Consider the following 15,328-nt stretch of genomic DNA (forward strand, 5'->3'; position numbering starts at 1 on the left):
AAAAAAATAATTTTATTTTATAACATCCTTTTGTAAACTGTCATTCTGCACTTTTTAATTTAACAGGAACATTTTTTTCCCACTGACTTACAGCAAATCCTATGCCAAGTCAGTGAGTTAATACAAGAGTGAAGATCATGAGGGCAGAATCTGGAAGTCATATCATAGTGCTTAATACAAAGACAAATAATGATCTGTAACAGAGATTTACTTCCCATAAAACAATAATTTATGCTTTTAAATATGTAGTGAAGCATGTTTATTTAAAAATCATAGACAAGCCAGGCACAGTGCCACATACCTGTACTCCCAGCACTTGGGGAGGCAGAGGCAGGCAGATCTCTGGGAGTTCAAGGGCAGCCTGGTCTACAAAATGAGTCTAGGACAGCCAAGACTATACAGAAAAACACCATATTTAGAGAAAAAAAGTGAAAAAAATAAAAAGCATAAGCATTTTATTACAAACCAGTAAATTATCCAGAAGATTGTTTTTAATTTTTTTTAGATATTTTTATTTTGTGTGCACGTGTCTGTACATCTGGTGCCTGCAGAAGTCAGAAGAGGGTGTTGAAACTGGAGTTATGGATAGTTGTAAGGTGCCACATAGATGCTGAGAATTGAATTTGAATCACTGAGCCATCTCTCCAGCCCCAAAATAATATTTGTCAGCATGAATATGTATTTCAACAAAAACCATGTGTCCAAAAGCATGTTGAAATGAGTGAGTTATGATTCCTATTCTTAGAATTTGACTGTTATGGCAAGAAAAAAAAAGCATTGACAGCTGGGTGATGGCGGCCTTTAATCCTAACACTTAGGAGGCAGAGGCAGACAGGCCCCTGTGAGTTTGAGGTCAGACTGGTTTACAGAATGAGTTCCAGGACAGTCAGGGCTACATAAAGAAACCCTCTCTCGAAAAAAGCATTGGCATGTAAATAGCAGCACTGAGTCAGTAAAGAGATTGCAGAAGTAGAAGCCTTCTCTAGGGATTTTCTAGCTTAAAAAATTGTTATCAGGAGGAAATGGTGGTACACTTGGGAGGCAGAGACAGAGCCTTATGAGTTCAAGGCTAGACTGGTCTACAGAGTGAGTTTCAGGATAACCCAAGCTGCATAATAGAGAGATGCTGTCTCAAAAAGACCAGAAAGAAAGAGATGGAGGGAAAGAAAAGAGGAAGGAAGGAGGGTGGTTATCATTATTAGTAATTCAGGTTGGTAATATTGACTCCAGCAAACCATAGACACCAGAAGTTTACATACCATGTTGAAGATTTTGGTTTTGTTAACTTTTATTCTTAAATAGTTTTGAATTTTGCAGAGATTTACCAAGATTGTATACTTTTTATTCAGACTTTCTAATTGTTAGCATCTTTAAAAAATAAGATGATAATTAACATTGATATACTACTATTAGCTAGTCTATAGACCTTCACATATCACTAATTTTGCCCTTAATGGCTTTTTCCCTTTTCTTTAATGTCTTTTTTATGATCTAGTTTCCCACATTGCCTTTAGTTACCAAATAGCCTTGCTCTTCTTCATCTGACATCTACTCAGTTTTTACATCATGATCTGGACACGTGAAGCATACTGTTAGTGTTTTAGTAAACTGCCCATCAATTTGAATGTATGTGATGTTTTCCAAATGATTCACTGAGAGCATTCATTGCATGTGCAATACTAATGTGCCTTCTCAGTGTCGGTGAAGTGTGGCTATGGAATACCGGTTGTCTTATTAATGCTGATTGGCTACTATATTAACCCCACCATCTTCTGACCGTTAGCCCAGCTTTCCCCAATTACAGAATTACTCTTTTTTTTCTTTACTGATCTTATAGAAACTGTAAAAATATGTTTTCACAACTAATTTTAGCATCCATTGAAACTTTCTGTCTGTAACTTGCAGTAGTTATTTGTTCAGTGTTTACCTAATGATAACTTTAATTTCTATCATTTCTTCTGCATATTCTAATTAGAATTTTGCTGTGAGGAGAAACTAGTCTAGTCTTTCCTTTAATCACATATTCAGTTATTGTGTACACTATTCCTAGGAAGATATGAACAAATATCTATTCACTCCAAATAGAAAAATCAATGATAGACCAAAATCAAGATGCTGCCAAAGCCCAGCTTTGTGAACAGATGAGTCTTACTGTGGTTACTTACAAGAACAGAAGTAAATTTCCGAATCCCACTACCCCATGGGAGACAGCTCACCAAAGCTGGAAATGTGGAGCGCACTGCACAACCTGCAAACAGTTCAAGCAGCTCATCTGGTCTGGGAGTCTCTTAGGAGTCCTTACTGCTATGTAACCTTGTGGGGAGGGAGGACCTGGAGCTCCTGTTCAGTTTCAAGGACTTCCTCAAGTCTTTGCATTCTTTACTCTCTGAGCTTTAAGCTTCCCTACAGGATGGAGCTTTTATCCCAGAAAGAAATTGTTATACAGCAATTGTATGTGTATCCGTGAGTTTATAAGTGTTTATTCTATTATTATATAGTGACATATTACTGTTATTATTCTAAAATCCTAAAAATTTTGTTGTATAAAGTCTCAGGTTTAACACCTTGAGTGAGTTTGCCTGTCTCATTCAGTGTGCAGTCATTAGTGTTAATACTGTATGTGATGACATTACTTGGAGAATCAGGCCCACTGTATTTTCCCAGCCCTAGAACTAACGTATTTCTAGGGATACAGTTTTTTTTTTCCTTACTATGAGAAACCTGTCTAGTTTTCCAAAATATATTGATTTCTTAAACCCCAATCTACATATAATTTCAAAACTGCTAGCCATTACCTGTGGGAGCAATGTCCTAACAGTATTTCTTTTGTCCTAACAGAGTATTTCATTTGTTCTATAGTTCTTTTTTCATATATTTCAGTAAAATATACATCAAATTTATCATCAACCATTTTTATATTGTTGTATAAATTAGTGGTGCTTAACATTCAAGTATATTCATCTTATACAGTTATTACCATTGTCTTAGTCACAGTTTTATTCCTGTAAAGAGACATGACCAAGGCAACTCTTATAAAAGAAAGCATTTAGCAGAGGGCTTGCTTACAGTTTGAGAGGGTTAGTTCACTATAATCATGATGGGGAACATGACTACACACATGGTGCTGGAGCAGTAACTGAGAGGGAGCTGCCCACTGATCCAGAGGCAGAGAGAGAGAGCCTGGACCTGGCATGGACTTTGGAAACCTCAAAGCCCAATCCAGAGACACACATCCTTCAACAAGGCCACACCTCCTCCAACATGGACACACCTCCTAATCCTTCTCAAATAGTGCCACTCCCTGATAACTAAACACTGAAATAAATGAGCCTACTGCGGTTGTTCTAACTCAAACTACCATATCATTATTGATCTTTAGAGACATTTTTGTCCTCCCCAACTGAAATTCCATCTATTAAATACCTTTTTTGCTCTCCCTAATCCTGGTAAGCTCTGTTAATCATAGTCATAACTCACATACGTGTAATCGTGCAATGTTTGTCTTACACTTCTTTACTTCACTTAGTTTACTACTTTAAAGCTTTACCATATATCAGAATTTTACTCTTTTTAAAGGTTAATAATAGTCCATGATAATATGTATTAGTTCCTTGTTGCACCCCTATGACCAGTACCAGCCAGAAACAACCTAAGAAAGAACAATTTGTATCGGCTCATGGTTTGAGAGAATTCAATCTATGGTCATTTTCTCCATTCACTTAGACAGAGCATCATGGTGGTGGCAGCATTTGGCAGTGGAGAACCATTCATTTCATAGACAACCAGGAAGCAGCAGTTTTACAGGAAAGAGCTAGGAATAACATATCCACCCACCACCCATGACTTGGTATTTTTTATTTGTTTGTTTATGTTTTTAGCTAGGTCCTGTATCCTGCCTAATCCACAAGCTCCCAAAATAGCATCACTGTCAGGGAACAAAGTGTTTAAAACATAAGCTCATGGAACATATTTCATATTCAAACCATAGCAGTATCTATTCATCATGTTGTTCTTAAAACTCATTGACAGAGACTTTTGTTATTTATAGTCATTAAATTTTATGACTAATATGTGGCAGATACCAGAACCACAGTTCCTGCTTTTAATTTTTGCTGGCTTACATGGTAAATACGTGTTTAAATTTCTGCATTACCAGCACACTTTTCCACAGTGGCTATACCATTCTGCATCACTAACAGTGAGTTCCAGTCTCCACAGCCTTGCAACACTTGAGTAGTTCATCCAGATAGATAGATAGATAGATAGACAGATATATATGTAATAACCCATCGCTATATATAAAATGGAATCTCTTTTTTAATTAAATTTTTATTTTTATATTAATTATACTTTATGTACTTTGTATCCCAGCTGTAGCCCCCTCCCTCATCTCCTTCCTGCCCCTAAGTCCACTAATAGGGGAGGTCCTCCTCCCCTTCTAAAATGAAATCTCATTGAAGGTTTGATTGGTGAACATCTTTTCATGGACTATTATAGGCTTTCTCAGAAGAGATGTCTCCTCAGGCCTCTCACTCATTTTTAAATTGGGTTGTTACTAACTTATAGGAATTATATATATTTGGTATCATTTCCTTATCTCTAATTCAAAGCCAGCCTGGTCTGTAAAATAAGTTCCAGGATGCCAGTTTCTCTAAAACAAATTATGTATGTGTGTGTATGTTATATATATGATCAAAGTATATGTACATGTGAAAGTATCACAATGAAACAAATTGTTTCATATAATTAATGTACTCTAATTTAAAAACATGCAATCCACATTTTTATACAAAGCAGTCTGGTTACTTTAAATAATATAGAGAACAGTTGTAACAAAAAAAAAAAAACATCTGTAGTAATGGGCTGGCGAGATGGCTCATCAGGCGCCTGCTATTGAGTCTGATGACCTGCTCTGATCCCCAGGATCCACACAGTAGAAGTAGAGGACCAGATCCTCCTGCAAGCTGCTCTCTGATGTCATCCTGTGCTATGACATGAACACCTACATACGAAAATTAAAATGTAATTTAAAAACTAAAGAATATACAATAAAAACTAAAATCATTTCCCTAAAATTGTTCAATAGATGTGGTACATAGAGCAGAACCTATCTTTTACAATACCTTTGATGTTAGAGAGAGCCATCAAACATGGTCACATGATATTCTGAAGTAAATCAGAATACCCAGGAGCCATAATGATGTTTATAGCCTCATTCAACTTGTCTTTTACAAGTGACATATCTCCTCTGGATCTCTAGTTGTAAACTGTATAAAATAGGCTGTAGAATTAGAATATAATTTATATTGTGTATACAGTTTGTGAAAATTACTGTTTCCTTAGGGATTTCTTTGTACTTAGAGTGTATTCATCTGCATTGATAGTTTTATAATATCCATGACACAATGAAAGTATGTGTACATACATACACATACTTTAGAAAATTTTAGAAAGTAAATGAAATGAATTGTGCCTCCTCATTGAAAAGCCCTCAGTCCAGTGGCTTAATTATATAACTAATGATTCTCGTCTCGTGATGGGCTTTAAAGCCATCAAGCATTTTTTTTCAATTTAATTTTTTTGTATTAATTTTAGTTTATTCACTTTGTATCCCAGCCATAGTTCTGTCCCTCATTCCCTCCCAATCCTACCCTCCCTTTCTCATCTCCTCCCATGCCCCTCTCCAAGTCCACTGATAAGAGAGGTCCTCCTCCCCTTCCATCTGACCCTCACCTATCAGGTCTCATCAGGACTGGCTGCATTGTCTTCCTCTGTGGCCTGGTAAGGCTGCTGCCCACTCAGGGGGAGGTGATCAAAGAGCCAGCTACTGAGTTCATGTCAGAGACAGTCCCTGTTCCCATTACTAGGGAACCCACTTGGACACTGAGCTGCCATGGGCTACTTCTGTGTAGAGGTTCTAGGTTATCTCCATGCATGGTCCTGAGTTGGAGTATCAGTCTCAGAAAAGACCCCTGGGCCTAGTTATTTTGGTTCTGTTGCTCTCATTGTGGCACTCCTGTCACCTCCAGATCTTTCTATCTCCCCTTTCTTTCATAAGATTCCCTGCACTCTGCCCAAAGTTCAGCATGTGCTTTGATATCCTGCTAGGTAGAGTCTTTCACAGTCCCTCTGTGGTTGGCTCCTGTCCTGTTCCCTGTTTTCTCCCTCTTCCAATTCCATCCAGTTTGCCTTTCTGAGTGAGGATTGATCTTCTTACCCAGAATCCTCCTTCTTGCTTAGCTTCTTTACATGTATAAATTTGAGTATGTTTATCCTATATTATATGTCTAATATCCACTAATGAGTATACGCCTTGTGTGTCTTTCTCCTTCTGGGATACCTCACTCAGGATGATCTTCTCTAGTTTCCACCATTTGCCTGCAAATTTCATGATTTCCTTGTTTTTAATTGCTGAGTAGTATTCCATTGTGTAAATGTACCACAATTTCTGTATCCATTCCTCATTTGAGGGACATCTGGGTTGTTTCAGATTCTGGCTATTACCAATAAAGCTGCCATGAACATGTTTGAGCAAATGTCCTTGTATAGTAGAGCATATTTTGGATATATGCCTAGGAGTAATATAACTGGATCTTGAGGAAACACTATTTCTAATTGTCTGAGAAAGTGCCAGATTGATTTCCAAAGTGGTTCTACAAGGTTACAATTCCTTCCAGCAATGAGGAGGGTTCCTCTTTCTCCACATCCTTTCCAGCATGTATTGTCACTTGAGTTTTTGATCTTAGCCATTCTGATGGGTGTAAGGTGAAATCTCAGGGTCATTTTGATTTGCATTTCCCTGATAGCTAAGGACGTAGAGCATTTCTTTTAAGTGTTTCTCTGCCATTCGATATTCCTCTACTGAGAATTTTCTGTTTAGTTTTGTACCCCATTTTTTAATTGGATTACTTGATTTGTTGCTTTTTAACTTTTTGAGTTCTTTATATATTCTGGATATTAGCCCTCTGTCAGATATAGGGTTGGTGAAGATCCTTTCCCAGTCTGTAGATTGTCGTTTTGTTCTGATGATAGCTCGGTGATTAGCACTGGCTGCTCTTGCAGAGGACCCATATTCAATTCCCAGCACTCAAAGTGCAGCTGTGGTAACTCTAGTTTTAGGGCTCTGACACCTCTCACAGACATATATGCAGACAAAACACCGCTGCATATGAAATAAAACTAAACAAGTTAAAAAAAAATGTTTTAGGGGTTGGGGATTTAGCTCAGTGGTAAGGCCCTGGGCTCAGTCCTCAGCTTGGTTGGGGGGGACCACTTCCTCCAATTCATTTTTAGATCTTTCACCTTGGAAAGAAATTTTTTGGGTTTTGGTTTGGTTTTGGTTTTTTAAGACAGAATGTCTCTGTGTGACCCTGGCTGTCCTGGAACTTCCTCTGTAGATCACACTGGCCTCAAACTCAAGAGATCTGCTCTTCCTCCTGAGTACTGGGATTAAAGACATACACTATAAAAGTGTGGCTGAAAAGAAACTTTTAATATATTAATGTGTGTGAGGGGAATGAGCGTGTGTACCACACCATGTGTTTGAAGGGTAGAGGATACCTTTGTGTAACTGATTGTCTTCTTTCATTCCTTATGTGAGTTTCAAGTCTTCAAGCTTGCGCCAAGCACCTTTACTTACCAACCCGTCTCTCCCACCCCTCCATAAGCATTTTTATCATCCCAAACTGAAACTTCCCATTAAATACCTGTTATCTTCCCCTAGTACCTGATAAGTGCAGTTCTATGTTTGCTCAGGTACCTCATATAAATAAAATCACATGTACCTGTAATACAGTAATTACTATCTAATTATAGGAACTGAAATAACCGCCTTGTTTTGCTTGTATCATCAGTTCCCAGCCATGTGTGCCTCATCTTCTTTTCTTGTCTTGATATTTCACTGGAGTATTTTCTTTCAGCCATTTTTGGATGTCGGGTTGCTTCTGCCTATTGCCCAGAGGTAGGCAGTGCTAAGTCTCATCAACTCGTAATTAACCATGTTAACATGGTCTGTTAAAGTTTTAAAATTTGGCTCACCTGTGTAGACATTCCATAAGAATATGGAACATATACTGTACTCATGTTTTCATTACTTTGAAAATCACTTTTTGGTGCCTAGCATCCAAAACTTTTAGATCCAGCATTATAGAATATTGACCTTTGTCTTACTGGGTATTTATGACAGTGTATTCACGGAAAGGTTTCTAAAGTAAGAAATTACTCTTACAAAGTCAGATTGTTCATCTCAAGACAAGGTTTCTCTGCATATCACTGGTGGTTCTGGAACTTACTTTATAGACCAAGCTGACCTCAAATTCACAGAGATCTGCCTGCTTCTGCCTCCTGAGTAGTAGGATTAAAGACATGCACCACCATACCCACCTAAAATAAAATTCTTAAGTACGAAATAAATGAAGAAGGGTTTGTAGTCTGTATGACACTGTTCTTAGCAACACTAGATTTCTTTTTTCCTACAGCTCCCTGTACAAGCAGCACTTTCTTTTGCCATAGCAACATGTGCATCAACAATTCTTTAGTCTGTAATGGTGTTCAAAACTGTGCATACCCTTGGGATGAGAATCACTGTAAAGGTAAGTCTAATGCAAAGCCAGCCTTTCTGTGAGGAGTAGGGGGTACTTTCATAAGAAATGCCCTAAGCACAGGTGCGCTTAGCATAGTTGCTTTAGCAGAGTTAGATACATAATAACATTCTTAAAGGATAATTGACTTCTGGGATGTTATAAAAAAAAATTCAACAAAAGCATTTGTTTGTAGAGTATATTTTCAAGTTATTCAGAAATGTGTCTTTTTATTTTATGCCCTGTTTTACATTATTGTTGAACTTTGTATTGTAAATATACTTTATGTAGTTACCAAATAGTTTAGAGGATAGCCTTGAGAATGGAAGGACTAATAGGACCTGTTGTAAAATATTTCTTATACTCTAGGGGCTATTCTATGACCTGGCTAAACCCCAATAATTGAAAGGGCTATTCTATGACCTGGCTAGACCCCCAATAAATAAACCTACTGGTTTATTTAAACAAGCCTTAAGCATAATAACTGGACAAGGATAATTTAAACTAATTTTCTAAGCTAGTCTCCAAGCTTACATTCCCCAAGTTACTTGCCAATAAGGCATCCTGCCTGGCTGAATCTGTTCCATCAGGCCACATTCTCTTTCTCCATCTTTTTCTCCTTTCTCTCTTTTCTCCTGCTTCCTCCTCTCTGCCTTGTAGTTCCTGCCTCAGACCCCAAGTGCAGCAAGGAAACTCCATCTGTTACTATTCTGCCAAGTTAATTGGCTGTCAGCAACTTTATTTAATCAATCAGAATATTGAGGAGCAAAGTTTACACAGCATTGCTTGGAGTATGTGAGATGTACTCTGGGCTGCAACCAGATGTTGGGGATCAGTATTTAGCATTTGAATACACACCCGTACCAGACCAACCCCCAACAAAGATCAGCTAATAGGTTATTGCAGTGATTATGGAAGCACTATCTAATAACACCAGCAAATAGGTTATTGCAATGATGTAAAAAAAAAAATGCTTTTTCTTTCTCTATACATCAAGTTACTTCTATTTCAAGCATATACATTGAAAGGTATATGATGTTAGGCATTAGATACCTATAACTTGTCACATAACTTGAAAAAATAAAATTTATCTGTGTTTCATCTTTCTAAGAGTTGAATAAATAAATGCCTTACTGTGGGAAGCTGATATAATCTGAGGGCCACATTAACTAGTTGACATACAAGTATTTATTATTCCAAAACAGTAGACCATAGTGGTATACCTGGATTGATAAGTCTGATCCCACAGATATGAAACAACACAGCAGTTTGTTGAGTCTTCCCTGTAGCAGAAAACTAAATTTGATAGAGCAAAAGTATTTGGTTTTGACATTTTCTATATTAATGTACTTTGCAAGTTGTAAGCACTTGGGAAACTTTTGAATAAGAACCAAGGACCTTAGTTTTTCTGTGCCCTAGCTAGCTTTGTGATTTGTTACTTGACTGGAAAACCATGGGAAGGTATTTTTTATTTGTTTAAAGAACAGTTTTTCAGTTGCATTGTCTCATGTATTTGACACAAATTTCCTGTTTTACCTAAAAGTGCCTAGTTAATCTGTGCTGGAATTCCTATTAATGAATTGTGAAAACCTCAACATTTCTTTCTTACAGAAAAGAAAAAGGCTGGACTATTTGAACAAATCACTAAAACTCATGGAACAATTATTGGCATTACATCAGGAATTGTCTTGGTTCTTCTCATTATTTCTATTTTAGTACAAGTGAAACAGCCCCGGAAAAAGGTTATGGCTTGCAAAACTGCATTTAATAAAACTGGGTTCCAGGAAGTCTTTGATCCTCCTCATTATGAACTATTTTCACTAAGAGAGAAAGAGATTTCTGCAGACCTGGCAGATCTATCAGAAGAACTTGACAACTACCAGAAGATGCGGCGCTCCTCCACAGCCTCCCGGTGCATCCATGACCACCACTGTGGGTCTCAAGCTTCCAGTGTCAAACAAAGCAGGACCAACCTCAGTTCCATGGAACTTCCCTTCCGAAATGATTTTGCACAACCACAGCCAATGAAAACATTTAATAGCACCTTCCAAAAAAGCAGCTACACTTTCAAACAAGCGCATGAATGCCCTGAACAGGCTCTAGAGGACAGAGTGATGGAGGAGATTCCCTGTGAAATTTATGTCAGAGGGCGAGATGATTCTGCACAAGCTTCCATATCCATTGACTTTTAATTGTCAACTAAAAATATTAATTACTAAGTGTGCAAGCAGCCTACATCAGTACTCATTCTGTCTCAGCAACCACGCTTGTTCTCTCAGAATTAGAAAGCTCTTCATAGTTTATCATAATGCTGACAATTTTATTATCTCAGGCAATCTTTATATGTGAAACCGACCAAGGAACTTAATGTAATCAGTGGGGAAAAGTCATCATCTGTTGCTTGGTATCTTACCACTAAACACCACCTATTCAATGGCAGTTGAAGAGTGAGTGGTCATGTTGAGCCAGGCTCAGCAGCCTGGTAGTAATAACATCAGGATACTGTTTTGTTCACACAGCCCCATCAGTAAATTTTAAAGCAAGATTTTTCTTTATATTCCTTTGTCTTTTTCGGATATGTTTTATTTGTCTGTAGTTTGTTCATTTCAGTTTCCTGCATACAGAGATAATGTGTCATTAATTCCGCATGAGCATGTATTTGCTTTTAAATGTGTAAAATATGGCTGTACTGTAATGAGTAACAGTTTAAGACACAGTCATATTTCATTCCTTCTTGACTCGCTTCTGTACTGTTGTCTTTAATAACTGCATCTTAGTCCTGTTTTTCTGTGGGAATTGGTAGATGACATGATTTATCGCCTTTAAATCATGTTTCATCTTAGTTATACTAGAAAAGTAATAATCCTGGGGTATATTATTACCAGTTACATATGAGTGGAAATTTGAGGGAGATTAAAAACTTGTAGCAACCTCTGAAGTTTTCCTGGTTGGATCTTACTCAGTGACAGACATTCACCCCAGTAATCAGGGTCCTCAAACTCACTTGAGAGCAAGCCTTTAATTATGGCTCCATGCAGAGCTTCTCATCAGATCTTGTTCTTTATCATCTTTAAAAAAAATTCTTTGTTCTCTTGTTATTGGTTTGTCTTTGGCACATGGTAGCCATGGCTGGTGGAAGTGAAAAGAGACTCTGAGGAACTGTGTGAGCCTTTACATAGCTTCTGCTTGGAACATTGCATTTTTCTAGCCACTATCATCTAGAATAGCAACTTCAAGTTTTTTTTTAAACTGCACTTTTGATCTTATGTTTTATAAATTATATAAAACAATAGTTTATAAACACAATATCAAAACTCATTGGTTTTTTAGACTTTTGATATTATTTGATACTGTATAAACTATTAGATCAAGATTTAAGACATACAGGATAGATTTCTTTTAGTGTTCACAGTAGTGACTTTGTGTAGAAGTATACTGTGATGGGACTGTACTATAATTTATTACAAAGACCTTGGCCATCGTGATGTATACATAAGTTTTTCTTTCTTTTGCTGCTGTGTTTAGTTTGGTGGTAAGTTTTTCACTGTGTGGTATTTATTGTTTTAAATCACAAGAGAAATTTTACATTAAAGTATACATTATTACATGATCCTTTAATTATTTATAGCAGGAATGCTTTGAATAAGATGTGGATGGGGAAGAATCCATGTATTTAATGATAACCAATATAGATAATACATTTTCTATATTGAACTAAATTTTCAATTAAATGAAAAGTTCAGGTTTCAATAGATTTCATTAACTCCTTTTAAGTACTACATAAATCTGATCTCAGATTGCTAAAACTTTGATCTTTAGTGTAATGTACTTTCTCCCCAGTGTGTGTTCTTTGTATAACATTTTTATTTTTAAAAATGAAATTATATCCAGAATATGGGAAAGCCTGTACTTGGTACAAGCATTATTTAATTTTTTTAAGTCAGTAGACATTCCTGCTTTATAAAACAGAAATTGGAAAAGTAAAAGGCATTCCAAAACATAGTAATTACTGAACTATTCAGAGAATGATTAGATAGCTATGTTCTTTCAGTAACTATTAAGTAAACATTTTATTAGGTGACTTAGGCAAGGCAATATTCCAACAGCATAGTAAATACTTAAACTGATAGCTGTGATATAATAGTGAAAGAAAAATTAACATACTTCCTGTATAAATTGTATCTATTATAAAATAGCTGTTGTGCTCAGCCTTAATCTTTAGATTATAGAGCTTATAGTATGCTTTCCTACATCATTGTCACTTGTGGCTGTATTTTTCTTTTTAACCCTATACTCTATTTTTAGGGATTTGAAGAGTCTTACAAAACAGGTGTTTGACACTGGACATTACGAAAGTGTAGATTTGCATGATTTCATGCGACTGCAAGAGAAGCTTGGATGATCATTTGGTTCTAAATTGGTTCTAAATTCACTAATAGTAAATCGGAAAGTTGTTCCTTTTCACAGTTGAAAACACTTACATTTGGAGGCTAAAATGAAAGCCATAAATTCAATAATGACAGGCATGAAATGTAGCCATCTTAGTTGAGTTATTACAACCCACAGAGTACCTCAGTGTTAAACATGCCTTCTGAAGAAAAATGTAAAGCAGGAGAATGGTAAAAATCTCCAGTGTAAGAAAGTACCAGTTATATGATATCAAACACTTCTATCTTCTTTCCCAAGGTTAATACAAACTGTCAGTTCCCAATAGAATTTCAAAACATAGTAGTCCCTGAACCATCCAAGAAATATTAGAGAACGATTCTCTCAGAAACCATTAAATAAGCATTTTATTGGACTTGGGCCACCCAGTGTTCCAACAGCTTAGTAACTGCACAGACTACAACCTACACATCCCACTGTCTCAAAGACATAGAAATAAACTATGGAATTCCTTTTGCAGAAGAGGGATATTCAACATAAATATTCAACAAAAAAAAAGGAGATTCACATTTCATATCACAGATCTAAAAGGCCCCTTCAGCTTTGATTTTGGAGAGCCTTTGTCACTATCCTAGTTGTGCTTTGTATAATTGCTAAACATTTAGGAACCTCAGTCTGGGCTGATCGTTTCTGGAGCTCTGACACTACCTAATGAGGGTACCTGCCTGTTTCAGGAGCATGTCAGCTGCTGAGAGCGGACGAAAGAAAAGCCTGCTTGTGGTTCCAGGAATAATTAGCAGTCAGAGATTACACTTTCTTGCGCAGTGTATGTTCCCAGCCTGCTGTATGTCCACGGTATTTTTATTGCAAATAATAAAAGAAGTATGCCTGAATCACATTGATTGTAGACAGGGGAACTTTAGTTTTTGCTCTTTTTAAAGACACAAAGAGATGATGGAGTCTAGTTTTGTTAATGAGAAGACTAAACCCTGAAGGTGAAGTGGTTCCCCCGTCTCCAAACTCTAGCCCAGCGTTCTTCCTTGACTTCTTGTTCTCGCCCTGCTTAGCTTTAAAAGTCACGCAGTTCCACACTCAGCCTCGATGTTCCACACGCAGCTTGTTATTCTCATCCAAAATATAACACTGTAATTCTGTGTGCATTTGGGTTTCACGCCTCCCTTTTTAATTTATATAGCATTGCTCTCTTAACCCTTTTGTAACCAGGTTTCCTTGGCACCTGCAAAATATGTAATTATGAATTCTTAGTACACAGTGCGGGCTAGCAGCACATGGAGTGGTGGCAGAAAGAAAGTATGGGTGCTTGCATTTTTTTGAATATTGTTTACGTTAAAAGAAACAATGTACATTATAGAAATTAAATATTTGGGTACTATATGTTGAGTTTTGAGAATGGTTTGGGTCTAAGCCACTGTAAGAAAACAAGCTGACCTGGGATATCATTTTAGCTTCCTGCACCATCAGTTACCTGTTATATACCTCTCCTTAGTAATATTCTCTTCTTTAGTAAGCTTTTTAATATACTTTTGATAATATTTCTGTGATTGGTTTACTGGCTCATAAAGCCACCAAGATAATGATGAGGGTGCACGTATAGTGAGTACTACCTAAATTTGTTTTTTTTTTAAGAAGTAGATTTTTATTAGAGATGAATTTCCAGATCATGTAAGAATTCTCATGTGCTTAATCCATATTTGGCACTTTAAAGTATTTAACCCTTGAAATGCAAATAAAAGCTCCTGTTTTGATTTTTTTCCTTGCCTCAATTTCTGAAGTATATAAAAGAACATTCAGGCTACTTTGGGCATCACCATTTACATACCCTTTCTAGGACAGAGTAGGTATTTCCTATTTGCTACTTCCCAGATAAAATAGTCACAGTTGAGATTTATTTGTTAATAAATAATGCAACTTTTGATGATTGTTGTATTTAAGAACCCCTTTTTACTTTCAAATTAAGAGAAGATGAGCTTTTTAAAAAGCTGAGTAGATGGCTCAGGAGTAAAGAGCACTTCTGCTCATCCAGAAGACCAGGGTTCAGTTCTCAGCACCCACATGGTAGCTCACAACCATCTATAACTCCAGTTGTAGGAGATCTAGTTGCCTCTTCTGGTCTTTGCAGATTCCAGGCATACATGTGATACACAGACAGACATGCAGACAAAACACACATAAAATAAAATTTCTAACTCATAGCTCTTTAATTGGATTTAAGGCCCGCTCATCAAGAGGGGACCATGCCTGGTTCTGGAAACAGCCAATTGGTAAAGTCGTGGACCTTGGAGACTATACAACTGCCACTTTATTAAACCAGCACAACTCCTAACTACATTCTAAACATTTTT

The 15,328-nt window shown here is 36.8% G+C and overlaps 1 protein-coding gene across 2 annotated transcripts in view; it reads left to right on the plus strand.

The window, feature by feature from the left end:
• Nucleotides 1-14,736, plus strand: part of Neto2 (neuropilin and tolloid like 2) — a 59,124-nt gene extending 44,388 nt beyond the window's left edge. For both annotated transcript variants that reach the window (XM_060392299.1, XM_060392300.1), the window contains exons 8-9: nt 8,478-8,591; nt 10,191-14,736. In XM_060392299.1, the coding sequence (XP_060248282.1) occupies nt 8,478-8,591; nt 10,191-10,771 (695 nt within the window). In that variant the 3' untranslated portion in view covers nt 10,772-14,736. The remainder of the gene's footprint in view (nt 1-8,477; nt 8,592-10,190) is intronic.
• Nucleotides 14,737-15,328: the final 592 nt, after the last annotated feature.

This window comes from Meriones unguiculatus, chromosome 10 (assembly GCF_030254825.1).
Source record: "Meriones unguiculatus strain TT.TT164.6M chromosome 10, Bangor_MerUng_6.1, whole genome shotgun sequence".
NCBI classification, from domain to species: domain Eukaryota; kingdom Metazoa; phylum Chordata; class Mammalia; order Rodentia; family Muridae; genus Meriones; species Meriones unguiculatus.